At 30.9% G+C, this 24,348-nt stretch overlaps 3 protein-coding genes across 3 annotated transcripts; all 3 read right to left on the bottom strand.

Moving 5' to 3' along the window:
* Positions 1-8,303: 8,303 nt before the first annotated feature.
* On the bottom strand, positions 8,304-12,054 carry LOC108476870 (26S proteasome non-ATPase regulatory subunit 6 homolog). Its single transcript, XM_017779230.2, has 8 exons — positions 11,726-12,054; positions 11,508-11,622; positions 9,911-10,001; positions 9,660-9,805; positions 9,338-9,557; positions 9,134-9,242; positions 8,791-8,959; positions 8,304-8,650 (listed from the first exon to the last, which is right to left on the bottom strand). Exons 1-8 carry the CDS (start codon positions 11,862-11,864, stop codon positions 8,476-8,478), a joined length of 1,164 nt encoding a protein of 387 aa, XP_017634719.1. The 5' UTR covers positions 11,865-12,054; the 3' UTR covers positions 8,304-8,475.
* Positions 12,055-13,879: 1,825 nt separating this feature from the next.
* On the bottom strand, positions 13,880-20,465 carry LOC108479541 (uncharacterized). Its single transcript, XM_017782212.2, has 20 exons — positions 20,052-20,465; positions 19,800-19,886; positions 19,625-19,693; positions 19,390-19,522; positions 19,249-19,295; positions 19,068-19,154; positions 18,835-18,896; positions 18,140-18,182; positions 17,960-18,040; positions 17,638-17,760; positions 17,374-17,479; positions 17,044-17,107; positions 16,659-16,701; positions 16,201-16,470; positions 15,954-16,115; positions 15,266-15,403; positions 14,851-15,003; positions 14,643-14,729; positions 14,302-14,370; positions 13,880-14,190 (listed from the first exon to the last, which is right to left on the bottom strand). Exons 1-20 carry the CDS (start codon positions 20,181-20,183, stop codon positions 14,104-14,106), a joined length of 2,043 nt encoding a protein of 680 aa, XP_017637701.1. The 5' UTR covers positions 20,184-20,465; the 3' UTR covers positions 13,880-14,103.
* Positions 20,466-22,464: 1,999 nt separating this feature from the next.
* LOC108479542 (GDSL esterase/lipase At3g48460) lies at positions 22,465-24,061 on the bottom strand. The gene is made up of 2 exons (XM_017782213.2): positions 23,191-24,061; positions 22,465-23,116 (listed from the first exon to the last, which is right to left on the bottom strand). The coding sequence occupies exons 1-2, from the start codon at positions 23,845-23,847 to the stop codon at positions 22,613-22,615; spliced, it is 1,161 nt and encodes a 386-aa protein (XP_017637702.1). The 5' UTR covers positions 23,848-24,061; the 3' UTR covers positions 22,465-22,612.
* Positions 24,062-24,348: the final 287 nt, after the last annotated feature.

Genomic DNA, 24,348 nt, shown 5'->3' with positions numbered 1-24,348 from the left:
AAAATGATGTGCTTCAACACACTTAAACTCACGTCATTCTATATTGACAAAAACACTTATGTTAATTGAGCTAAGACTCGATTGATATTTAACTTGGAAATTTTGAGTGCTTTAACAAATTGAAAATTGAATTTGCTCTTTTCTCTCCGGTAAGTATCAACCAAAAAGAGCACATTCTATTTTGAGCGTCTTTATATGGATTAATATCAAATTTTGATTTTCCTTTTTCATCAGGCTACTTTTTACAGGGTAGTCCATTGGAGCAAATTTTGGGCCTCATGTTGAATTTTGGGGGCCTTTTAATAAAATTTTCTTCTTAAAAACTTTGAGCCCAATATATATTTTTGCATCAATTTTGAATTTTTACATTTTTATATATGAAATTTTGATTTGACTTAATTTTCATTAATTATTAACATAATTGTTAATATAACACAAATTTAAGTTTATATATTATATACACAAATAATTGTATTTACTTAATATAAAAATAAAGTTATGTATTTACTTATTTAAATATGTAGAATTGAATCAAGATTAAAATTCTACATATACATACATTTGAATCATAATCAAAGTTACATGTGTATAATTGAACCAAATCAAAGTTCATTTATTAAATTACACAATAAATCAAAATTCCTGTACAGTTTTAAAATTTATCCTTAAAAATAAGATAAAACTTTTAATTAATTAATAACCGAGTTTTTATTTTCCGGAAAGTTAGATGGCAAATATCATTTTGAAATGGAATAGAAAATATAAAGAAAAAAGTTAACTAAAAATACTTACAGAAAAATAGTTACCTAAATTATGTAATACAATTTTCAGTTATGTACCTAATATTTTTATTTTGTCAAAGTAGCTGTCTAAAGTTTTATTCCAATTAGCACTTTAAGTATTAACCGTTAATTACCATTAAATAAAAACTATTAACCAATCAAATTATGACATGTGTTATTTTAATTAAATAAAATATTTAAAATTAACATTAAGTAAATATTATATTAAATTAAAAATAAAAAGTATTAGCTCTCAATCTCTCTCCTTCCATTTTCATTTTCTCTTAAAAAAATTCTATAAAATTTTGAAATAAGTTCTACTTCAATTTTCTCTCATCAAAACAACTCCCATTTCTAGTATTGAAATAAACCCCATCTTATTTGCTATTAAACCAAACCCACATTTTCATTTTCATTGTTAAGAACTATAAATAGGAAAAAAAAAACAAAACAAAAAAAAAACCATTTTCTTTATTTTGAGTCCATGCCAAGTTTTTTTTTGGGGTTTTTTAGTTTCACACATAACTAAGAAGATCAAGGAGGAAAGGGAGGGGGAGAGAAAGAGAAAAGATTGAGTAGTGAAATTTTTATTTTAATTTAAAATAATTTAAAATTTATATTAAATTTAAACAATTTTATTTAATTAAAAATGGCACAAGTCTTAAATTAATTAGTTCAAGGATTTTTTTAACCAAAGATAAATGTTGGTACTTAAAGTGATAACAATATACAACTTTAGATACCTACTTTAACAAAAAAAAAAAACTTAGATATCTAAATGATAAACGTTACATAATTTGAATATCTATTTTCCTTATAAACCATTAAAAATTCAGCTCCCAATATATAGAAAAGGAAATTTATAAATAAAAGTTTAAAGTCTCAAAGTTATTCAATGTAGGTGGTTTTCTTGCTCTTGTGTTTTAAGATTGAATTGGACTGATTAGTTAAACCAATTAAAAGTATGTCGGTATGCTAGTTTAGAACAAAATATATATATATATATATATTAACTAGTAAATTAACATAAATTAATTAAACTAAGCTAAAAAAATTGATAAAATTAATAGTTAAACCGAAGTATATATATTTTTATTAATTTATTTGATTTAAACCCCACAAAATCCATTCGATTGGTGGAACTCCAAAACATTACTTTGCTCTCATTTATGTATATACAGACAAATCAGTGTTTAGGTGTAGAAGTTAAAGTGGCGGTTGATTCCATCCGTAGGAGCTAATTAGAATCAAACTTATTCTTATACATAATTGAAGTGAATAATAGATATAGCCAGGATGGCAAAGCCAAAAACTAAACTGGTTTCTAACTTATATGGTAGTTGAGTCCTAGGTATATATACATGTAAGGTAGGAAGACAAAGATCCAGTCTGTAATAATAGTCAAATCATATGAATGTATATATTTGCATATATTCACACCAAAAATGAAATATAAAAAGAGAAGGAAAAAAAAAAAGTAAGTTCCAAATCCGAACAAGTAGATATGTTTAGAGAAACAGAGAGACTTTCGTTGTTGGTATAATAATGGAGTTTATCCATTGAAAATCTTGATGGGAGTGGTGAGGGGTCAAACCGGCCAAGATGGCTTGTTACGAGAATAGCCAACATCCCATTTTCTTTAGCCATGGCCCCTTCATTGTTGAGAATTATGGGTTCATGACCCTCACCCCTCATTTACTTGTCTTCTTCGATCCCAACAAAACTCATTTCCCTAGCTTCATTCTTTTATGTTTTCACCATAAAATTTTTATTTTTTCTGTTTGGGCTTTGGGGTGGGGGACTCATTAATACGTGTTCCTTAGAACTGAAACGGGTTGTCGTGCACCCCACAACCGACCCACCCTTTGTGCTTGGTGCATATCATCTTCACTTGTGAGGAACACTCGTGCATGCATTTATGAACCAAAAAAAAAAAAAACCCCTCATGCATGCATTTGAACATTGAAAACTGTGAAGAGGTTTTGGCTTCTACTTTCTAGTATTTTAGCTTCAAGATTCAGATTTAGGGTGAAAATTAAGACATACACTGTTAAAAGCAAAGGGACAAGCTCTCACTTTGCATATGGAAGTTTAGGTTCAAGCTTTAATAGTGACATTGCTCCCTAATTTATAATGTCTCCCCCCCCCCAAAAAAAAAAAAAATAGTGTTCATAAGTTAAATGTAAAAGTTTGCAACATGATTAATTTATAATTCAAACCAAACCAAATAAATTTAAATTATGATTTTAAATCTAATTACTATTTTTTAATTTAAGAATATGAGTTTCTTTTGTCCCACTTAAGCATATGAGCTTAGCTTTTAAATGTTGAATTCGCATCTAAATTAAATAATATAACTCGATGAATATTTGACACGTATATTCTAATAAAAAATATAGGTACAATTTATCAAAAAACCTCGTATATCAAATTGAATATATTTAAATCTAAACATAAATACTTAACTAAAAAATAACTTAAGTATTAAAATAAATATTGAAATTAAAGTCAGATACTAGATTGATAAAAAAAAAAAAAACTTAGATAGTGAATGTGAAACTCATACCAAATCCTATATTAACAAAAAAAAAAAAAAAAACAGAAAAGGAGAAAAGAAAGATGAATTTGATATTTGATATATGATATACATCCCAAGGTCTGGGGTCAGCCTGGCGAAGCGGCGGGTCAGCCAAGAAGACGACGAAAACATAAACACATGCTCACATGGTTAAGCACATGAACTAAACTACACTTCTGACCCCCACCCCTTTCTTTCTGCCATTCAAACTCTAATCATTAAATGATTTGAAATCATTTTGCTTTGCTTATTTTCCTTAATCTTTTTTCAATCTTATTTATATTATTGGCGCTAGGTATTTTAATTGACTTCTCCCTATAAATAAATTACTAGTTTCTCCTTCCTCTTCTTTTTAAATCTAATTTTAAAATATACCAGCTAAGAAATATTATTAATTACTCCATGGATATTTCTGTGTATTATTTGGCTGTTTGAAGGAGAATTAGAATCCAATGCAAAACTTTCATCTGGATTAACCATTGATCTAACGTAACTTTGCTTTTAGTATGAACTTGACTTTTTTTTTTTTTTTCATGTGGAGTAATTTTCTGAGTTTTTTTTTTTCAAATTGGGTTATGTTGATAATAATTTATAATATATGTTTGTTGAAAGCAATTATCCTAGATTATTTCAGATTTACAATGTGGGGAAAGAAAAAAAATTATATAAAAATGTATTTATAAAAATATATTTATCTTTTAAATTAATAATAGTTTTTTTATGGATGGTTTAAATTAATAATAGTTTTGTTTCAAAGGAATGGTGATATTTTATTAGAGGGTGGTTTATTTAAAGATGTCATATAAAAATATTTTTATAATAATAATTTTACATTTAAAATTTATTATTTGTACTTTTTATTAAATTAATGTACAATTTTTAATACGACATTAAAAATAAAAAAAATGAAAGTAATATAATTTGAATCTGTATTAAAGGCGACTCCTTTCAAATCAAAACAAATTTATGTAGAATTAAACATGATTAATTACTTTATATTAATTTCACCATCTTTGAATGTTTGAGGTGAAAATTAAAATTAAAATGAAATGTAAAATGTTAAAAACATGTAGGACCATGCTTTAATCCAATTATTCAATAACTTAAAAAGAAACACTTCAATTGGATGCATATCACCTCACCATGTCATCTATATTATTTATATTATTACATTTCAGATCATACAAATTATTTAATTAATCATTGGATTTTTATGATTTGGAAGTGGAAATAAAAAAGGAAAAAATTAATAATTTGTGTGACTCGAATTCTATCATTTGTTAAAGAAATAAAATATAGTGGGTAAATGAGAGGTTTTGTGGGTACGGATCATGCCCCACAAATAGAATCTATATAGACTACACTTCTTCTATTTAACATTGATTAGAATAAGGTTTTTCAATATTTAAATAAATGTAGTCGAAACTCTTCTTGTATTATTCGTTTTTTAACATTAATAAATTTTATTTTATTTATTCGTGATTTTTTCCTAGAAGAACTTTCGCGTAAAATTTGTATGTTCTTATTTTATAATAATTTAATTGCCATTATCAACTTATAGTATAACATGGATTTTATTGAATTTGATTTAGGTATAATATTTTTCCAGAGAAGTTGAGGTAATAATTTAAAATAATTGTCATCATTACTTAGGAAAGAAAAAGAAAAAAGACATCTCTATTATTTCTTATTCCTATATTTCGTGAATGGGATAAAGAATAGGAAGCAAGGGCAAAATGGTACAAGAAAGTAGTATAAATTGCGGTCTGAGTTGTTCACTTCACTCAGTCCCATGCACAACCCATCTCATCTAAAAGAATAAAAATATCAAAGAAGTAGGGAAAACTATGGTTTCCAGAGTGGAAGAAGCAATGAGAAGGCAACAAAATCCAAACGGAAAAAAGGAGCATTTGCATCAGCAGTCGCCGGCGGCGTTGCAGAAGCAGCCGTCGATGATACAATGCAACAAAGGGAAGATTTCAAAGTTCAAGAGAAGCAGTTCCAACCTTGAAGAAGATGGCGCCTCTTCCGCCATTCTGTTGCTCGCTTGCATTGCCTGCACTCCCTCTTATTGATCAACAATTACATATATATATATATTAATTAAAATTATATACATATATATTATATGCTTAATTTCTTGCTCATGCCCTTACTCTCTTTCTGTCTAACTCCTTGTTTCTCTCTCTCTCTTTATGTAGTTGGAAATTTCCGGTGGAAGTTTCCATCGGAAACTGTATTTGTATTTCTAACTTCTTTTTGCGTTGTATCAGTTGAAATTTATGCATTAAACTACTGTCTACTTTTTGCTTATGGTATCTGTATTTTATTTTTAAATCATGAAATTTCTTTCTCTTAAATAAAAATAAATCATGAAAATAAATAAATATTACCGAAAAATTTTATCATTTATGTTTAATGACCATAACTCTTTCTTTTTTGGTTAGCGAGAAAAAGTAGAAGTAGATTAGTAGAATGATATTCATCCTGTTTTCTCCATGGTGGGAAAAAGTACAAGTAGAATGATATTCATCGATAATAATAAAGACAATAAATTCGAATAATTAGAAAAAAATTAATTATTACACTAAAATGACCCTTTTTCAATATATGAAAAGTTTAAAAAGAAATTGAATATTTAATTGCTGGCATTCAATATTTATCTCAAATTCAAATAAAGGAATATTGTCTTTAATAAATCTAAAACTGACTTTAAAGAATGTTTTGAACTCAAATTTAAATTTACGTACAGTGCATATGGAAGAAGAATATAGAGGGAAAAAAAATGGGGAAAAGACAGTACTGTTAAGTGAAAGTAACGAGACAGTAAAACGGGTGCCGTCAAATGCGAAAAATGTTGGGTAAAGAAGTGGTGCTGTCTGTCCATGGACATTTTTATTTATATATGCAAAAATAAAAGAGTATCCAGTATATTTTTGTATTCAAGATTTATATCAAATTTACATGTCCATTTGTTTATATGAAAAATATTTTTATTTTTTGTGACTGTATATGATTTATAAAAAATAGTTTAGTTAAAGAAAAATCATTTACAAATCAATATAAATAAACTCTCTTTACAAATTTATATTTTAACCTCTGTACTTTTATTTTTAAGAACTTAGTCTATCTACTTTTCAGATTTGAAAATGAAGTTCAGTTGTTGAGATTGTTAAATTTTTATCAAATTTGTTGATGTCACATTTTAAATAAAATATTTACTTGTTAGTCATGTAACTAACAAATGATATTGTAATGAATCAATTTAACAAAATATTTTTAATATATGTAAAATATAAATTTATAGATATAAAATAAACTCAATCAAACAATAAAAGATAAAATTTTATATGTATGTTTGTTTCATTGAAAATAACTTTTATGAAATATTTTTAGAAAATCTATCAAACAACATAAAATATTTTACATATATTCATTCAAATACCAAAAATATAAATTTTTTAAAAAATGAGTCATTTTTGAAAATCATTTTAATAAAACAAGCATACCATAAATTATTTTTAAGAAAAAGCAATTAGAAGATTATAAACATATTTACTATATCTGTGGCTGACATGAAAATGGAGAGATTAGGAAGGTACAAGGATACTTATAATTAGAGCTGATCATGGGCTGGGCGGCCTGCCCGCCCAAGGCCCGCCGAAAAATGGGAGGTTTGGGTAAAAATATAGGCCGAAAAATGGGCTTGGACAAAAAACGAGGCCCGTTTAAAAACGGGCAGGCCTCGTAAGAGTTTTTGGCCGGGCCGGCCTGCCCGCCCGAATTATATATTAATATATTTTTTGTTTTTATTTTAATTATTTTAAATTTTAATATAACTATTTTTATTATATTGTTAATTTGTGTATTGTTTTAAGAATTGTTTTAGTATTATTTTTATTTGTTTTAATATTTATTTTTATGTTTTAAATATATTTGATTTATTATATTTTAAATTTTTTATTTAATAAAATAAGAAAAAAATTAATATGGGTCGGGCCGGGCCGGGTTCGGCTTAGTAATTTTATTTCGGGCGGGCTTAGGTAAAATTTTAGGCCCATATTTCGGGCGGGCCGGGCCCGGCCTAGTAGACGGGCCTGAAATTTTACTTGGGCTCGGCCCGAACCCGGCCCGGCCCGGCCCGAACCCGGCCCGGCCCATGATCACCTCTACTTATAATCTATTATGGTTATCTTACCAGACAAAAATCCAAAATTTCAAAAGAATGCCCGCCATGTTCAGATAAGGTAATGCCCCTTTCTAACCACATATCTTTAACTTTTCGCATCTTTATATTTCTATTTTCTTAAGCTTTAAATATGTTTTGCAATTTAAGATTTATTTCTTTTATGATGTACTAAAAGATATTTGAATTCCTTCTATTTTAATTTTGAGAAATTATTTTTTGTTTTTTCATTTAAAATTTTGATACCTTTATGTAATTTTATCTCTTTCTAGCAATGTTAATTTGATTTTTGCTTTTAAATAATAAATAAATTATTATATTTTGACATAATGATAATAAATGATTATATTTTTGGTTAATTTGGTCCTTATTCCATTTTAATTAAATTTGACCCTAACCTTTCAAAAAATTTTAAATAATTTTTAATGAAAATGACAACTAAAACATTAATTTAAAATTCTATTTAAATATATTTATTATATGATTCTATTTTTCACGTACTAAAATCATATCATTGATTACTTGTTTTGTATTTTTTAAAATATTCAGGTGTTTATGGGAAGTTTAATCGGTCATTCATGCCAATGATTCCATTTCACTTGGAATCACATCATGCTATTATTTCATTGCTCAAGCTTTACAATAAATGGTGAGGAGTAGTGCTATGGAAGGTCTGAACCTACAAGGCCAACCGAAACCCACACGATTCCATCAACTGGGTTCGATTGGACTAGATTAATATCCCAATATACGAGAGTAAAGGGGGATAAAATAGAATCAAATTCATTGACCAAAAGGGAATAGTATCACAATCATGAAACAAAAGAACAAAATTGAATCCAAAAGCATTATTTTATATTTTCCATATTTCTTTCAAACTTGAAAATATTGGTTATCCATTTCTAAATCCGATGAAATACCTAACTAATTCATAGATCAATGACACGAGACAACTTCTGGATCCGGTTTAATAAGAAGTCACCTTGTTTAATAGTGGCCTGGTAAAGAGCATTCTTCGCATCAGGGCGGTTAGTTTCGAGGACACCAGCAACCTTGTCAATCTTGCAATGAAGCTTCCCTGCTGCGATAAAACGAGATAGCTCCCTGGAATCATGAAGAAAAACCAATTAAATGAGAAGTTGCCTTAAAGAAACTCCAGCAATTCTAACTGCAATCGCAAGAAATTGTGGAAAAAGGTATGCATGCCTATATAGAGAGAGGTGTTATCAGACGTAATTACTTACTGATCAATGAACTCTACTGTCACCCCAAAAGCCTTTGCCATGGCTTCAATAGTAACACTCTTGTAGGATTCCAAAAATTGAGAGTAAACAACAGTCCTGACCTCTCTCATGTAAAACCGGAAATGTAGATGCAAATAGCGGTCCAATTTTATCTGCTCTGTCAGGCCAGCTGATATATATAGTTCAAACAAATCGAACGAACTGATCAGTTGAAAACATTTTAGCATTTATTAAATATGAGATAGCTCATAAATATTAGGAACATAGATAAGAAGGGATAAATATTGGGACAAACTGATGATTCTTATCTAGTTATAAAAAAAAATAGCAGATCTATACATACCGAATGCTAAGAAGACTGATTTGTACTGACAATTGTAAAGAGAATTTAAAAATTCCGAAAGATGTGGAATTTTTCCAATCACAGTCAAGATTTCAGGAGCATCAACCACCTACAAAACATTTGGCCATTCAGTAACTTTAAATACCCAAAAATGTGTAATACAAGACATAGGACATAAATGCGAGGCAAATAACAAAATAATACCTTTTGTTTCAGAGAAACTCTATCCAATGATATGATGCTTGTAAGCACAGTGTAAAATATGAATGTGTCATAAGGGAAAAGTTCGTAAGTTGTGAAGGTAGAAATGGAATCCAAAAATAGATTGGCAGCCTTCTTAAAATTTCGAGTGGACATGCAATACAAGCCTTCATACACCTTCAAACGGTTTTTTCTCTCCCAGTCACCTCCTTTCTCGAACAAGCTGGCATCCAAATAGTGAGCAGGCAATTAGTAAAAGACGTACATCTCAAGTATTGCAAGAGTCAGAACTAATGAATATTTGTCAATCGATAGGATTATATACATTTTTGCTTTATCAATACTCTTAGAAATAAGATCAAAATCCATATAGAAAAAGCCTATCTGCAACGAGTAGAAGACCAAGTCCATCTTTTGCCCAACAGCAACTGTCTTGTTTTCTGACACCTTCAGTTGCTCCAATGCTTTCTCCTAGATTGAGAAGGGCATAAGTCAAGATGACAAATATATGACTCGAAACATATATAGACAAAGAAGACATCAACTTCAAGAGAAATAAACTATAACTCTAAATACCTTTTCACCAATCTGAATGAAATATAAGAATTTAGCTAAATGTGCTTCTCGAACTTCACTTTCACCTAAGTTTTCTTCAGCATCAGCAATCCTACAATGCCAAAAGCCAGATTTGGATTAAACATATTCAATAGATAAACAACAATTAATCTAATATGAAGATGTGCTTCTTTCCCTTTTTCTTCTTAAAAAGGGGTTGGTGGTTGATGAAACCTATTGAGACGTAGTTGATGTACAAATTTTTAGAAGAAACTAAGCCTTCTACTGTCCATGTATTATAACATTTGTCATTACTTATAGATTCTTGGTTGACAGACAACGCCATTAGTTCCAAATCCTAATTACCATGAAACTCTGAGGCAATTGAAAAGGAGTTATGATCTTGGAGGGGTGTACATCTTGTATAGAAAGAAAAAATGTTATAGATCCAAATACCTCTAACTAATTTTTGGAGGTTTTGGAAGGACAGAATGGGTAAGAATTACCCACCTCAAAGCTCTTGACATGTGAGTTTACACGGTTTTGTTTTTGGTTTCATAACCAGGAAGTGTTAGAATAACATGATGTTATATATGTTGACGATCACTTGTTTTTTTATAAATATTAGCGTTGTACTTCAGTTGGCACTATCTTGGTGCTCTTAGGGTTTTCATTTCATCTACCAAAAGAGGGGGAAGTGACAATTACCACTTCATCCCAATTCAAAATTTTTTTACTGGTTTCAAGAACTAGAGAGTTGATTGATTCAGCAAGAACCAAAAGCCATAGGGTACCCAATCTCTGAGCAGAGATTCTAGTTGTTTCAACTCAACTAGAGAGTTGAGATAAATTGGCAGAGGCTCCCATGTAGCTTTTCAGTACAATCCATGGCCACCTCCAGTCCCAGAATCTCGGCCAACCAACCACCAAGGACCATTCTACCCCTTTAATGGCTAATTACAGCTAAATCAAAAACTAATGGACCAATATCAAATAGATTAAACTGGCCCAAGCGAATAGGTCCAAGAATAACTAAAGGTCTCCAATCCTGACACCGGACTTGCCACCATTCTGATTGCTAATTTTATTTAAGCCTTCTACCTGTTAAACATAGAACACTGAACTAACATCTATCGGACTCAGCAGTATCTGATGACCAGATCACTCCAGCATTTCATAGACATAATTCTAGTAAACATCATCACTCCAAACATGAAACCGTTAACACTAAAGCACCTCTCAAAGTAACCGCTTAACACTTTCACCTCCTCCATAGGCCATAAGCCTCATCAATCACGGAGCAAATGGTTCAGTCAACATGCTTTAGTCTAAAAGTTTCACATTATATTCTTATCAATTTTAGAATTAAATGAACAATAACAATGTGAGTTTGTCACTCTTTTACGTCTCGGTTGGCATTATTGCTATTGCAACATGCAAGGGGTTATGCGTAGTAGTAGGAATTTTACCAAAAACAATGTCTATTACTGGAATCTAAAATCTTATACTTCCCATTAACGATTAAGAACAGAAAACCTAAATTCATAATAAAGTTCCAATCACTCTTTAATATATCAAACAGGAAAAGAAATTGAAATTTCTTTTTCGAAAAACTCACTTTTCATCGAGCTTTTTAATCTCTTCCTCATTCTTTGCACGCATTGAGTCCAAAGCGCTGTGGTCCAGGTCCAGCACCTTGTCCGCGACTAGGTTTTCATAATATGGAGTCATATCTAAAACCGCCACAAAGACGAGCATACACGCAAAGCAATTCGTGTCAGATTTGAATAAGAATAAATTGCTGGGAAAAAGGAAGGAGAGAATTGGGGGAGTTACCATTGGATTTGACAGTGTTTAGGACCTCATCCTTGAGGTGGACCTTCTCGATGTCAGGGACATCCCGGTGCTTAAGAAGGAAGACTTTGTGAGCAAGGCTTAGCTGCTGTGACTGCTGAGTTCCTTCTTGCGCATCCATGAGCACTGAGTTGGAATGAAGGAGTTCTGCTTTCTTTCTTAAAGGAAAAACTGCTGCGTTTTTGAGTTTGCTTGCGCAAGGAGAAATCAGCAAAAAGCCAAAAACAGAAATTTCTACCTCAAAGGATCCTACCACGGTAGCTTGTAAGTCATTATAAAAAAAATGGGTTTATCCAATTTTTGGTTGATTTTTCCTTTTCAAAATTAGCTTTTAAATTTAACAGTTATTCTCGTATTAACATTAGAATTAAATAATTGTTCTTTCATCAAGACTTAAATTATGAACTATTTTAATTCATGTTAGTCTATAAATTTGATAATTGTTATTATATTGGATCCTAACTTTTTTTTCAGTCTAACTAGTTTTAAAGAAAATATGATTAATCTAGATAAAAGAAATTTAAATTCTATAATGAGAGTAATTAACAAGTTTAAGGAATAACTTGAGAAAAAATCTAAAATTTAATGTAAAAATAATTATTAAATTTAGAGATTAACTTAAATAAAAAGAAGTTTAAGTCTCTGGACTTCTAATAATAAATAAATATAGTTAAAATTTTATTGAAAATATATCAAAGAAATAGATAATTTAATTCATTAGTTATTATTATTTCATTTTGATTTAAGTAAAAAAGTGTAAAATTGTTTAAAAAATGTCACAATACCTAGATAACGTAAAATTATTTAGAGAAGAAGTAGTATTGAGTAATCAAATATTGTAAAATATTAACATTGTTTATATATATATAATTTTTATTTAGTAGTTCAAAACGGTTTCGTCTCTTTTTGTTAACATAGAATTTGAATGATGAATGAAAAGTAAATAATAAAATCGAAATCATGATAAAAATGAATTTTAAATTATTAAATTAATAATTTATTTTAATTATAATTAAATTAGATTATTAATTTTCTATTTAACTTAAATTAAATAATAAATGGTAACTGTTGAACTGTTAAAACAGTTTATTTTGAATTAAATGCAGTCTGATTTCAACAATATTAAATTAAATTACATGTTATACTAGTTCAAAATGGACAAAAAATTACTAATTAATGAATAAAGAAAAAAAGTGTAAAAAAATATGATTTCTAAAAATGAATAAATACTTATATTTTTAATTTTAAAACTTTAACATATATTTTTTTGTTTTTATATTTTCTCAACTTACATCAAATTCAATAAATATTTTTATTATAGTGTATATATACAACGGTTAGATAGTGATAAATTATTAAAAAAATTAAACATACTGTAAAAAATAACACATCTATTGCTTTATGCTCCATTAGATACTATATTAATTGTGTTCTGTATGATATTAATACATGTTACAGTCTTTTAATGGAGTTGATGAAATTGTGGAGCTGTCTGAAAATGCTTTGAGTCGAAATTTGAATTAGTCATTTTTAATTAATAATGATTTTTTTGTAAATCGAAGAAAATCACAACGTCACCGAATAACGTTGATCTATCAAACAAGTTTTTGGTTAGAAAACTAATAAAAAAAAAGACCTTTTTAAAATATTTGTCTACCCTCTCAAAACGTCTCATTTTCATTTTCATGTCTAGCGTTTATTTTTTTCAATACATACGGTTTAATATAAGTTATTATGGGTTGACAGTCCAAAAATGGTTTAATCCACTCTAATTTAACACAGCTACGCCAAATATCCACTTATCAATAGTGATTACTATAATAGCAAACCCTTCAAAAAATTTATAAAATATATATTTATTAAAATTTTATATAAAAACTAAATAATACTTTATGAAAATGGTAAAATTGAAGTTAAAAAAATTATGATTTTATATAAACATATCTTTAAAACAAAAACAAAACCTTTGTAATAATATAACTCTGTAAAAATAATGATTTTTTTTCTCAATTGAATTTATATCCAAACCAACTCAATCAACATCAGTGGTATAACTATTGATATAGATATCAAGTAGTATAGATATCAAGTATCAGCTCGAATTAATAGAAAACACAGCTCACATCTCGATCCATATTCCTCAACCAATATAACATTAAATACAAAAATATTATATCCACCAAAATTTCTTCAGATTTAATACATATTTTACCATAGAAAGAACAGTTCTACGGCCAATCGTAGTGTTCGCGTGCGTGACAAATCTTAGTTTGGAGGCCATAAATTAAACCAACAAAATTTTTAAAATTTCACAGCTTACCCAAAATCTGAAAGTATTGCAAATGCAGGGTGCTAAATTCTTAAACTCTCTTTTTCCCTCTCTTTCTCGAACTTGTTTCTGGTCCTTCTGCCTCTTCAGCCTTCTGTTCTGCCTCTAATATGGCCAACTGCAGCATACAGAACGAAACCAAACTCATTAGTTCAAGAAACAAATATGATCACTTGAGCGATCCCGCAGCAGTCTGTATAAACATTGAGAAAGAAAGTGAGAACTTTACCTCGTCAAGAAGTGGTTTAAGTTCCCTGTAACGAGCCTCAGCAAGATCAAAACCATCTTTACGGAGTTCCTGCAAAGTCAGAGACTTCATCATGTTTTGTACCCCAAAAAGAAGAGAAAAAATGGCGCATAATGTTTACTCGGACATGAAGCTCTGATATAATTGTCCACACATCAGTTTATATGTGTGTGGTTATTTAAAAGAGAATAGAAAAAGTAAAATAGAAAATGAGTGACGGATGGTGTTCTCCATTTAGAATAAGAAAGCACAATTATGAATCCATACATAGAAAATCCATTAAATTTAAAACAAATAAATAATAAATTATAAAATAAACAGACCTTGCCAGTGTGCTGAGTATGTTCATGGGCAGCCATTTGCCAGTACAAATTAGTACGTCTATAGAAATCCCTCAATGATTCTCCAGGCTGCAAAAGGAAACACATGACAATCAATAAAAGTATGACTAACCTATGTAAAACTCATCAAAAATAGATTCAAACATCATTCTAGAATATTGGAAATTTAAAATGATTATTAAGGGGCTACCGTTGGTGTTCTCTGTGAATCTGAGAGGCCAAGGTTAGCTCTAATCTGCTCTATCCTGACTCGTTTCTCTTTCCTCCGCAAATTCTTTCCCTCGCCCCTTATTAAAGCAACAGCATCTCCCATTTGAACTGATTTCGTACCATCATTTGTACCCTGCAAGGGCAAGTGAACATAAAATCATATAAATTGGTTGGTCCATATATTTCTAACATGCCAAAGAAACAAGTATCTCTTTCCCAGACAATTATTACATATTTTCATCTTAATTTGTTTTTTAAGAAGAAATAGAATAAGAAAAGACATAATGAATTCCAAAAGCAGGCGAGATCTATGACATAATCTTCTCCCAATGATGTAACAGCAAAACCACTAGCAATTAACAAAAGTATTTTGGCTTAAACAAGTAAGCAATCACCTTTGCCTCGTCATCATCGTCAGATTCCTCATCATCGCTACCGCTCTCACCTTCATCTTCGCTATCATCATCATCATCATCATCTTCATCTTCATCATCTTCATCCTCTGAGGCTTCCACCCATTCACTTTCAGATGCCTATGAATTGACATGGATAAGCAAGAAGAGAAAGAAATCAAACATGCATGCTTAATTGTAAAACAGCATTCACTACCTAATCAAGAACTCGTAAAAAAAATTGGTATTGAAAATAGATGGATGTATATTTTAAAGATTCAGCTTTCAGGATTTAATCCAGAAGGTGCCCAGAGAGGGGGTCGTGGAGAGGAGAAAACTTAGTTAAATCACAATATCCATAAAACTTAGTTAAATCACAATATCCATTTGTATTCTTAATGAGATCTATCTAATCCTATTGAACATATGTCAGCAAGCTGTCACAGTATTCGGATATATGATGATAATGATTTGTGCCTGTCCAATGTTTAGAAATCACAATATCCATAAAACTTAGTTAAATCACAATATCCACTTGTATTCTTAATGAGATCTATCTAATCCTATTGAACATATGTCAGCAAGCTTACACAGTATTCGGATATATGTTGATAATGATTTGTGCCTGTCCAATGTTTAGAAATAAATATATGAACACTTAAAGAAGAGAAGAGAAGAGAATTCAACAAACCGGTATGATGCACTTCCATTCGTCAAGTTTACTAAGATTAAGAGAATATAAATCATCAAGTGTAATTTCTCGATCTTTAACCTCCATCATGCCCCCGTATATATATAAAGTGTCTTTACCAACAACCATGCAGGAATTTATTCGTCCACAAGGCTTTACAACCTGAAAATTGATGACAGATTCATGCATCAATAAATTGGACATATTGAAAAGCAATAAACTATTACTTCAATGCAGTATGACAAACCTCAGGTGAAACAGAATCTTGAACATTGAATTTAGATTTAGATTTAGTTTGCTGAGGCTTTGAAGTAGATTTGATTGACCTTTCATCATCGATTGTCATGCTTGCTACGATGTGCTCAGACATTTCATCAATGTTGCTTTCCTCATCACCAGCTTCTTCATCATACTCCATAATTTGGTCTTTATCATCTATGCCACTAGTCTTTGCTTCAATATTTACCTTATCATTATAATCAGAACCAGGTGTTTCTTGTTTTGAATCCTTTCTTGACTGCAGAACACCAATTGAAAAAGAAATTTGTATTATTAAAGTAAAAGCTAGCACAAGAGAATTACAATTATAATTGAACGATCAACAGAAAGAAATGCCTTTACAACTTGAAAAGAAGAAAAGGTAGTAGTGACAGATGTGTAACCAGAAGTTAGATCGAATACTTATAGGCTTATTACTGGCAATACCTTAACCTTGGTTGACTTTTCCTTCCGTAGCTCCAAAGGATACCTAACACAAACAACACTCTCATTTAGTGAAAAGAAAAAGAACAAAAATATCACCCACTAGCCCTTCTTAAAATCTGAACTAAAATGAGAGTGAAACACATTGATAGGAGGTAAAATAAAAAAGGGGACTGCGATGACTCCTTAAAAATGTAAAGTTATTGCTTCATTGACAATTATTTACTGAGCCTACAGCTACTAAGCTTTGCCTCTTTGGACAAGTTACCAGCTCACTATTCCAAACCAGTTGTGAAGTGGCAAAGTTTCAGTTAATGACTATAAAAGTTTTACTCTATAGCATGGGTAGAAACTAAAGATCCTAAGTTGTTGAATAGACCAAGCTTACCATCGGTAGTTATCTAGTTGGAAGCCATAAAGTTCATTCAAGAACAAGCTCATCATTACATCACCTGCACAAATATATATAGTCAGAAACAAAGAAGATGGCAATCAACTCAGAAGCATCACTTAACAGACCATTAATCCTGTGGGTGAAGTGAATATATTGAGAACCTCAAAAACAACAGTTTGGTAAACTGCAATTAGGTGTGATTGTTTAAACTGCAACAGTTTGATAAACCAGATATACTTTTCCCCTAAGGTACATCACTGTCAAAGGTCATTTAAAAAAGAGAAATTTCTGCAGAAGAAGATCAGAGAGATGATAGGAAATTACCTTCCATTTCCATATCTACTACACCCCCAAATAGCATAGCACGTTTCTTATGAACACACATGGAAAACCCGGCACGAGCACTAGGAGGCATCCCACTTTTTTTAACCTATAAGACAGGAGATGTTGTATCATATACAGACGAACATGTTGATCCAGTCAAAAGTAGATCACAATGTGCTTTCATTTTTATTGCCATTTATGCATACTTCTTTTTTTGAAAGAACCATTTATTCATACTTATAGGAGATAAGAAAGACCTAAAACCTTGTTCCACTCCCAAGTCTTAGGATCAAGAGACCACATGTCCGCATGAACAATTCCTTTCTCCAAGGCTGAGCTGTTCTTATCAGAAGACACTTCTTTGTAGTACCCTCCATATAAATAAATCTGAAAATTATATTTAAAGCAAAGAAATTAATTTATAAATATTACTTCTGTACGAAATGCTCTTGCTTGGAACTGGTGAGAAAAATTATGAGGCAAAATCCATTGTTAAGCTAACGGACAATATCAAGCATTAATCAGAACACCAGTTTAGATTTAAAGCATTCAAATAGATTCAGGATGCCTTTTTTGGCCAACTCACCTGATCTTGATACACGAAAAATTGGAAACCACTCCGAGCACTAGGCCACATGGAACCAAGCCTAGGCTTTATTTCTTGCCACTACACGCCAAAAGACATATCTTTAGTTCAAGAGCTGAATGAAACTTGACAAGTAAAACATCTAAATTAAATCAATAATAGACGCAAGAAAATGTTTACCTTGAACTCATCTAGGTCAAAGATGTGCAAATCATTATAATACCTATAGACAAGCAATTTCAGGGGGAGTCAAAGGTCAACCGCGAAAGTAAAAGGGGTAATAATGTTAAGCAAAATATTAGAATGTTATAGTTCATTGATGGAAAGGGTGAAGGGGGGAAGTGAAGAAAGTAGTACCCGTAAAGTTAATGCATGATTTATCAATCTTATTATCATTGATATATGGTTTTAGAGAATCTTAAGTACTTCATATTTCAATAGCACAAGAACAAAAGAGAGGAAAAAGGAAAAGATACACAAACATAATTCCTGAAATCATAATGAATTTTGACTTAAATTCCTAAAATTTAGCAAAAGTAGAATCCCTAAAAGCTAGACAAGAAAGGTGTTCCTTAGATGAGAATCAATCTTATGTCGGAGCATCTCTGTATCATATTTTATTGATACCACATGACATTAGGTAATTAACTCATCTTCCAAATTCCAGAGAGTTCGTTCTCATACATATCAAGAGTTAGCCATTGTAATGACAGCTATGAACAGGTAATACATTATACACCACGCTGGTAATGTTGATAAGAACTAAGCAGAGCTTAAAGTAGAGAAGAAGAAATTGGTTTTAGTGTAATGAAAATTTTCAATTGTGAATAAGATTATGAAACCTCTAATAGTATCTCAAAAAGACCATTAACAACCTCACTTCTCTGAGCGTATCATAGAAGCCACCAAAAACAATAATCTTATGCTTGTACAGGACCTGCAAGAAGAACAACATAATACAAGAAGTTGAAGATGTAGACAATTTTTTTTTCCTAAATAGACATTAAACCCTAAAGAAAATGAATATAATTTGGCTCTCTGATTCCAAATGAAAATTTCATTTTCTTAGCAATTAAATATGCAAATATGTAAAGAAAACTAAACTTACCATTCGATGACCAGACCGTGGACTTGGACAACCTTTCAAATTTAGTTGTTCCCATTGATTTGTTTTTAGATCCAACATCCAGAAGTCCTGAAAGAATTCTCAACATTAAATCTTTAACTTTGGAAGAGATGATACAGGAGAGGTGGACGGAAGGATACAATGTAGTTTAAATCAGTTTCACCTTGTAATGATGGAACCGTTCTTGATTTGGAGATGTAAATTCACCACCTAAGAACAAAGAATACAGTATTGCATGAGATGAAGAAAAATCAAGAGTTAACATAATTGCTTATACAAATTGAAGCAAAGTTTAGCAGTCTACCAAAGATATAGAGACAATTTTTCCAAGCAACTGCCTGATGAGCACTACGAGGAGGCGGACTGTTGGGACTTGAAACCAACTTCCATTCCATCTTTTCTACATCAAACCTGTAAAGATCACCATACACAAATGTCTGCACCAATCCAAATCAGCATCTTTTTCTACCAAACCGAAACTGCAAGCATTCACCAACTCCAAATCAATTACTCTAGAACAGTTCGTTATAGAATCTAACCTTACTGCCATTGTAGAATTCACCCCCGTATAGTATCAACTCTGTATCTTTCAGAGGATTAACTGTTAACTACACAATTAAGTAAAAAAATCAATTTTAAAGGAAAAAAGTAAAAATAAAAAATAAAAGGAAAAGATTGATAGAAATGTATTAGCAGTCATTGGCAAGGCAGTACCGAGCAGTTCGATCGAGGAGATGGCGCAGGGACATTTTCATCAACATGAACTTCCTTTTTCTTTGCTTCCTCCTTTTGAATACTCAACTGTTCAAATAAAGAGTTTTAAACACAAAGTTCCAAAAATAAAATAAACCGAAATTACCTTCAAAGAAAATCTTAAAACTATATTTTCTCGAAAGCTGATTTTAAGCTTGAAACACGCATACACATCTATATGAAATTAGAAAGAAGTGAAGATTTTTTAATTACCAAAATGGCGTCAATGTCATCTTCGGGAGAAAGTTTCTTGGACTCTCGACGAGCTCTCTTCTCCTCAGCTCTTGCTGTTTTCCTTTCCGTTTTCTCTTTGCCTTTGCCTGGCTTCTTCGATTTCTTCCCCATTTTTTACAAGTGTTTTTTTGACTAAACCCGCTCCTCCTTTTTAACACTAACTCAACCGAAAGCCTGCCTCTCTCCGAGTTAATACAGTACGAGAAACACAGGGTTTCAAACAAGCTCAGAACCCAGATATGGACACACTTTTTTTTCCACGTAACGGTGACGTTTCCTGATTTGTAAAACGCTAAACGTTCGAAAACATCGTCGTTTTAATATCCAAAATGCGGCCAAAAATATAAACGGGTCGACCTTGTGTTGAGTAAGCCCGCAAACCTTGGATTTTAATAGAAAGTCCCCGAAGGCGAAAGAAAGAAAGAAAGAAACGAGTAATTTGATCATCTTTAATCGGGTTGGGCCTAAATTTTAAATGCGGGCCAATGAAATTTGGGTTTAGGAGAAACACCCAAATAAAATACCGCAACATAAAAATTAGTTACTCTTACTGGCAATGGACACTTTAGCCTCAACTAAAAAATACAGTGTGTTTGGATAGATAAATTAATATTTTATATTTAATCTATTTTAAAATATTAGTATAATTTTTTTTGTTGTTGTTGTTTGGATGAATACTTTTAAGAAGAAAATATATGCTATTGGAATTTATTATTGAAATTAATGATAATAAAAAATACATACCTTAAAAAAAACATATATAAAAAATACATATATGAATAAAAATATGGCATATAGATAATAATAAATACTCCAGCTGGTTATCACTCAAAAAATATGGCATATAGATATAATTATATTTTAAAATAAATAAATATTATTAATAATATAAAATATAATATATGCATTGGACGAAATAAGTAAAATATAAAACCACTTTCTAAGGGTAATTTTGGATAAAGGATTTTTTTTTAAATTATCATAAATTTTAAATTTTCATTAACTTAATAAAAGTGTATTTGAAATCAAAAGCCATGGATTTTAAATTTTAAAATGTGTAATTATACTGAATTAAAATTCTTTAAGAATGCAGTGATATTCCTTTAAGGGAGCACGAAAGGGCACAAATAAATGCAAATAATACCACCCACAATTATGGATTATCTTGAAAATGCTTCAACCAATTGGCAATTCCTTTATGGTTAATACAAAATGCGAATCACAATAGGTTGGTAACTTTGTGGGCTAGGAACAATTAGAGCTGCAGCAAAAGGTTAAAAATTAAAATTTAAAAAATATATGAAAAACTTTACGAATATACATAGATAGGTTATATAAAATTTAAAAGATTTGATAAAAAAATATATCAACATTATATTTAATTATTTTTAGTTGTTTGTATTCGAAATTGTTAATAAACCTTTTATAAAGATGATTTTAATTGAGAGATCAGATTGTACGAAACATATATATTATCATTTTCCAATAATCACTATTTTTACCTAAAATTAAGTTTAATAACCACTAATTTTTCAATATATGCTGAAAGAAAGTTTTATTTGAATATATGTGTTGGGTTTTTTTCCTAAATTTACTCATCTATGTTGTTTTTGGGACGATTTTCACTAAAAATAAAAAAAATTATTTTTATTAGATTGTTAAATATTAGTATTTGAGTTTCAAGTTCGATTCCATTGTTACTCATATTTTATTTTTATCTCATATTGTTTTAAGTTTTTTTATTTTAATTAATAATTTTTAGGTATTAGTTTTTTGTTAGATAGTTAATTGTACTTTCATTATTGAGTCTTAAGTTCGATTAATTAAAAGAGTTATTAATTCAAAAGATGAATTAAAAATAAAAAACTTGAAAAATCTAATCAAAAGAATTAATATGTCAAAATATTAATTAAAAATTTTTAAAACCACATGAAATAAAAAAATACAAATGTGAGCAAGGAAAGAATCGAATCTAAAACTAAAAGAAAAAAAATACTCTACTTTAATTCGACAAATTCAAAGTATTCTATCTCAGAAGAAATTATGATTATTGCGTTACATTTCCAAGGAACAAAATAAAATTACTTATTGCATGGGAAAAGAAGTTTTATCCTCTAGAGTTGATTTACAATTTTTTTTAATTTCCCCCTGTTATGGTCCTGAAATTTCTTAGATTTAGACCAATCTAACGTGTTTTCTCTATAATTAATTAGTTATTCCGATTTGTTTAAAAAAAAACAGTTATGGTGAAAACACGCACTTGCCCTGTAACACGCGCATTTAATAACATCATTCTTACTTAAATCCTATCAAATTACCTTCTTTTGAATTCCAACTTAAAATATAAACTAAAAATTTCAAATTCTAATCATATTCAATCGCCTGATGTGCATTTGATAAACAAGCATCAAATCGAATCAAAGTTTCCATTCAACCATTGAAATACATCTATCTATTCCACAATCGAAACGACACAAGTAGTGATATCTCTCAAGTAAATAAACCAATTCAGAACACACAAAGAATTTCAGATCCCATATTCATGGCTGCCGCAGCTTCCTTTCCAGCAAGGTTTTGAACGGCGGGTTACAGAGATTCCCACCGATAAACATGTCGGCGACAACCTTATACATGGCTTCGGTGAGATGGACACCATCCCAGTTGATATATTGGGCAGGGTTGGAACAGGCGGTGACCGAAGGATTCCCGCACGTATTGAAAACCTCGAAGTTGTACGGCTCCCCTGTTCCGCAACATGCTTTGAAGCTCTCTTTGAATCCGTATTTTTCTGGGCTTTGCATCACCGTGCGATAAGCATTCCAGTAATCAGCGTAAACAATGATGGCTTGGGGGAACTGTTGTCTGAGATCCGACACCTTGGATTGGAGGACGAGGTTATGGGCGTTGCTTTGGTTGTTCACGCTTTTCACGCACCCTATGTCATCTCTGTCGTCTGAAGGAGCCAATGTCATCGCCAACGGTAAACAACCTGTCGTCGGCAGTGCTTCAACGACCACGTATTTTGCACCTTTCTTCAGCAATCCCTACAAAATCAATTGAACCAAGTCAGTGCCATATTTTATTAACATGATAAGAAGACACAAATTTTGTTGGTTACCTGTAAGAACTCAGTGAAACTATTTATGGCGAGCTTTCGAATGGTGTCGCCTGACACAGTTGATCCAAGAGTATACGCATAATCATTGACGCCAATTTCACCAACCCAAAACAGAGCATCATCAAACGCTTCTTTGCACTGATCCGATTCTGGATCTTTACAACTTTCACTCTCCAAATACTTGTCAAACCACATCATTTGTGTTTGAATCGACTCGGGAGTGATATCAAGCGAAAGGTTGTTCTTAACAAAGAAAGCATGGTTTATCGCCGTCGAACCAGCAACCGCGAAGTTAACCCCGTAAGTTCTGTTGGCTTTTCTGTTACGGTACGGCGGCAAGAACGGCAGAGACAGTGACTGAGCCACGAAGTCGATGACGAGTCGGCCATCGGAGTAGCGGTTGGTGGGGTGGTGAAAGAAGGTGGTGCCGTAAGGTGGGTTGGAAACGTGGACAAAGCCGTTGGGGCCGGTGAGGGACCCGGTGTTGCCGGTGTCGGTGAAGGAGTCGCCGAAGGCGTAGATCTTCTTAAATGGGCGGCGTTGGTCAGTCTCAGTGATTCCAGAAGAGGAAGGCAGAAGAGATGATGTGAGGAATATTATGGTGAACGTAATGAGGATGTTTTGTGAGGAAGAATGAGTTGAGAAAAGGGTAGCCATGGATTGCGTACTACAGGTTTCTTCAATGTCCTTTGGGACTTCAGCATATATATATTGACACTGACACTATTTATTGAATGGCATCGCAATGCATGGTGGCTGTACATTTTCTAATCACACATATTCTGTTAGTTTGGGTGGAGTGAATGTAAAATTACATAATAAATATTTTATAAAATGATAAAATAAATGAGATTTTAATTCAACTAAAAACATTTTAAAAGTTAAGGGTGTGTTTCATAAATAGTTGAAATTTTTATTTTATTTAATATTTTAAATGTATTTAATAATTATTTTAAATTTTATTAAATATAAAATTTTTAAGAAAAAATGTTGAATAGAATAAGTAGGTAGCTACTTATCAAGTTGATTTTATCTTTTATTCAAAACTATTTAAAATCATATAAATAGTACTGGTTAAAGAAGTCAAGAGTGCTCTCTTAGGTTTTCCGAAGAAATAGGGAATATTGTGGCCGGGAAAAAGACGAATGGTGACTTCGA

Source organism: Gossypium arboreum, chromosome 12 (genome assembly GCF_025698485.1).
Source record: "Gossypium arboreum isolate Shixiya-1 chromosome 12, ASM2569848v2, whole genome shotgun sequence".
NCBI classification, from domain to species: Eukaryota; Viridiplantae; Streptophyta; class Magnoliopsida; order Malvales; family Malvaceae; genus Gossypium; species Gossypium arboreum.
Note: the sequence above shows the minus strand (reverse complement) of the source record. Positions and strands in the feature narration are given on the sequence as shown.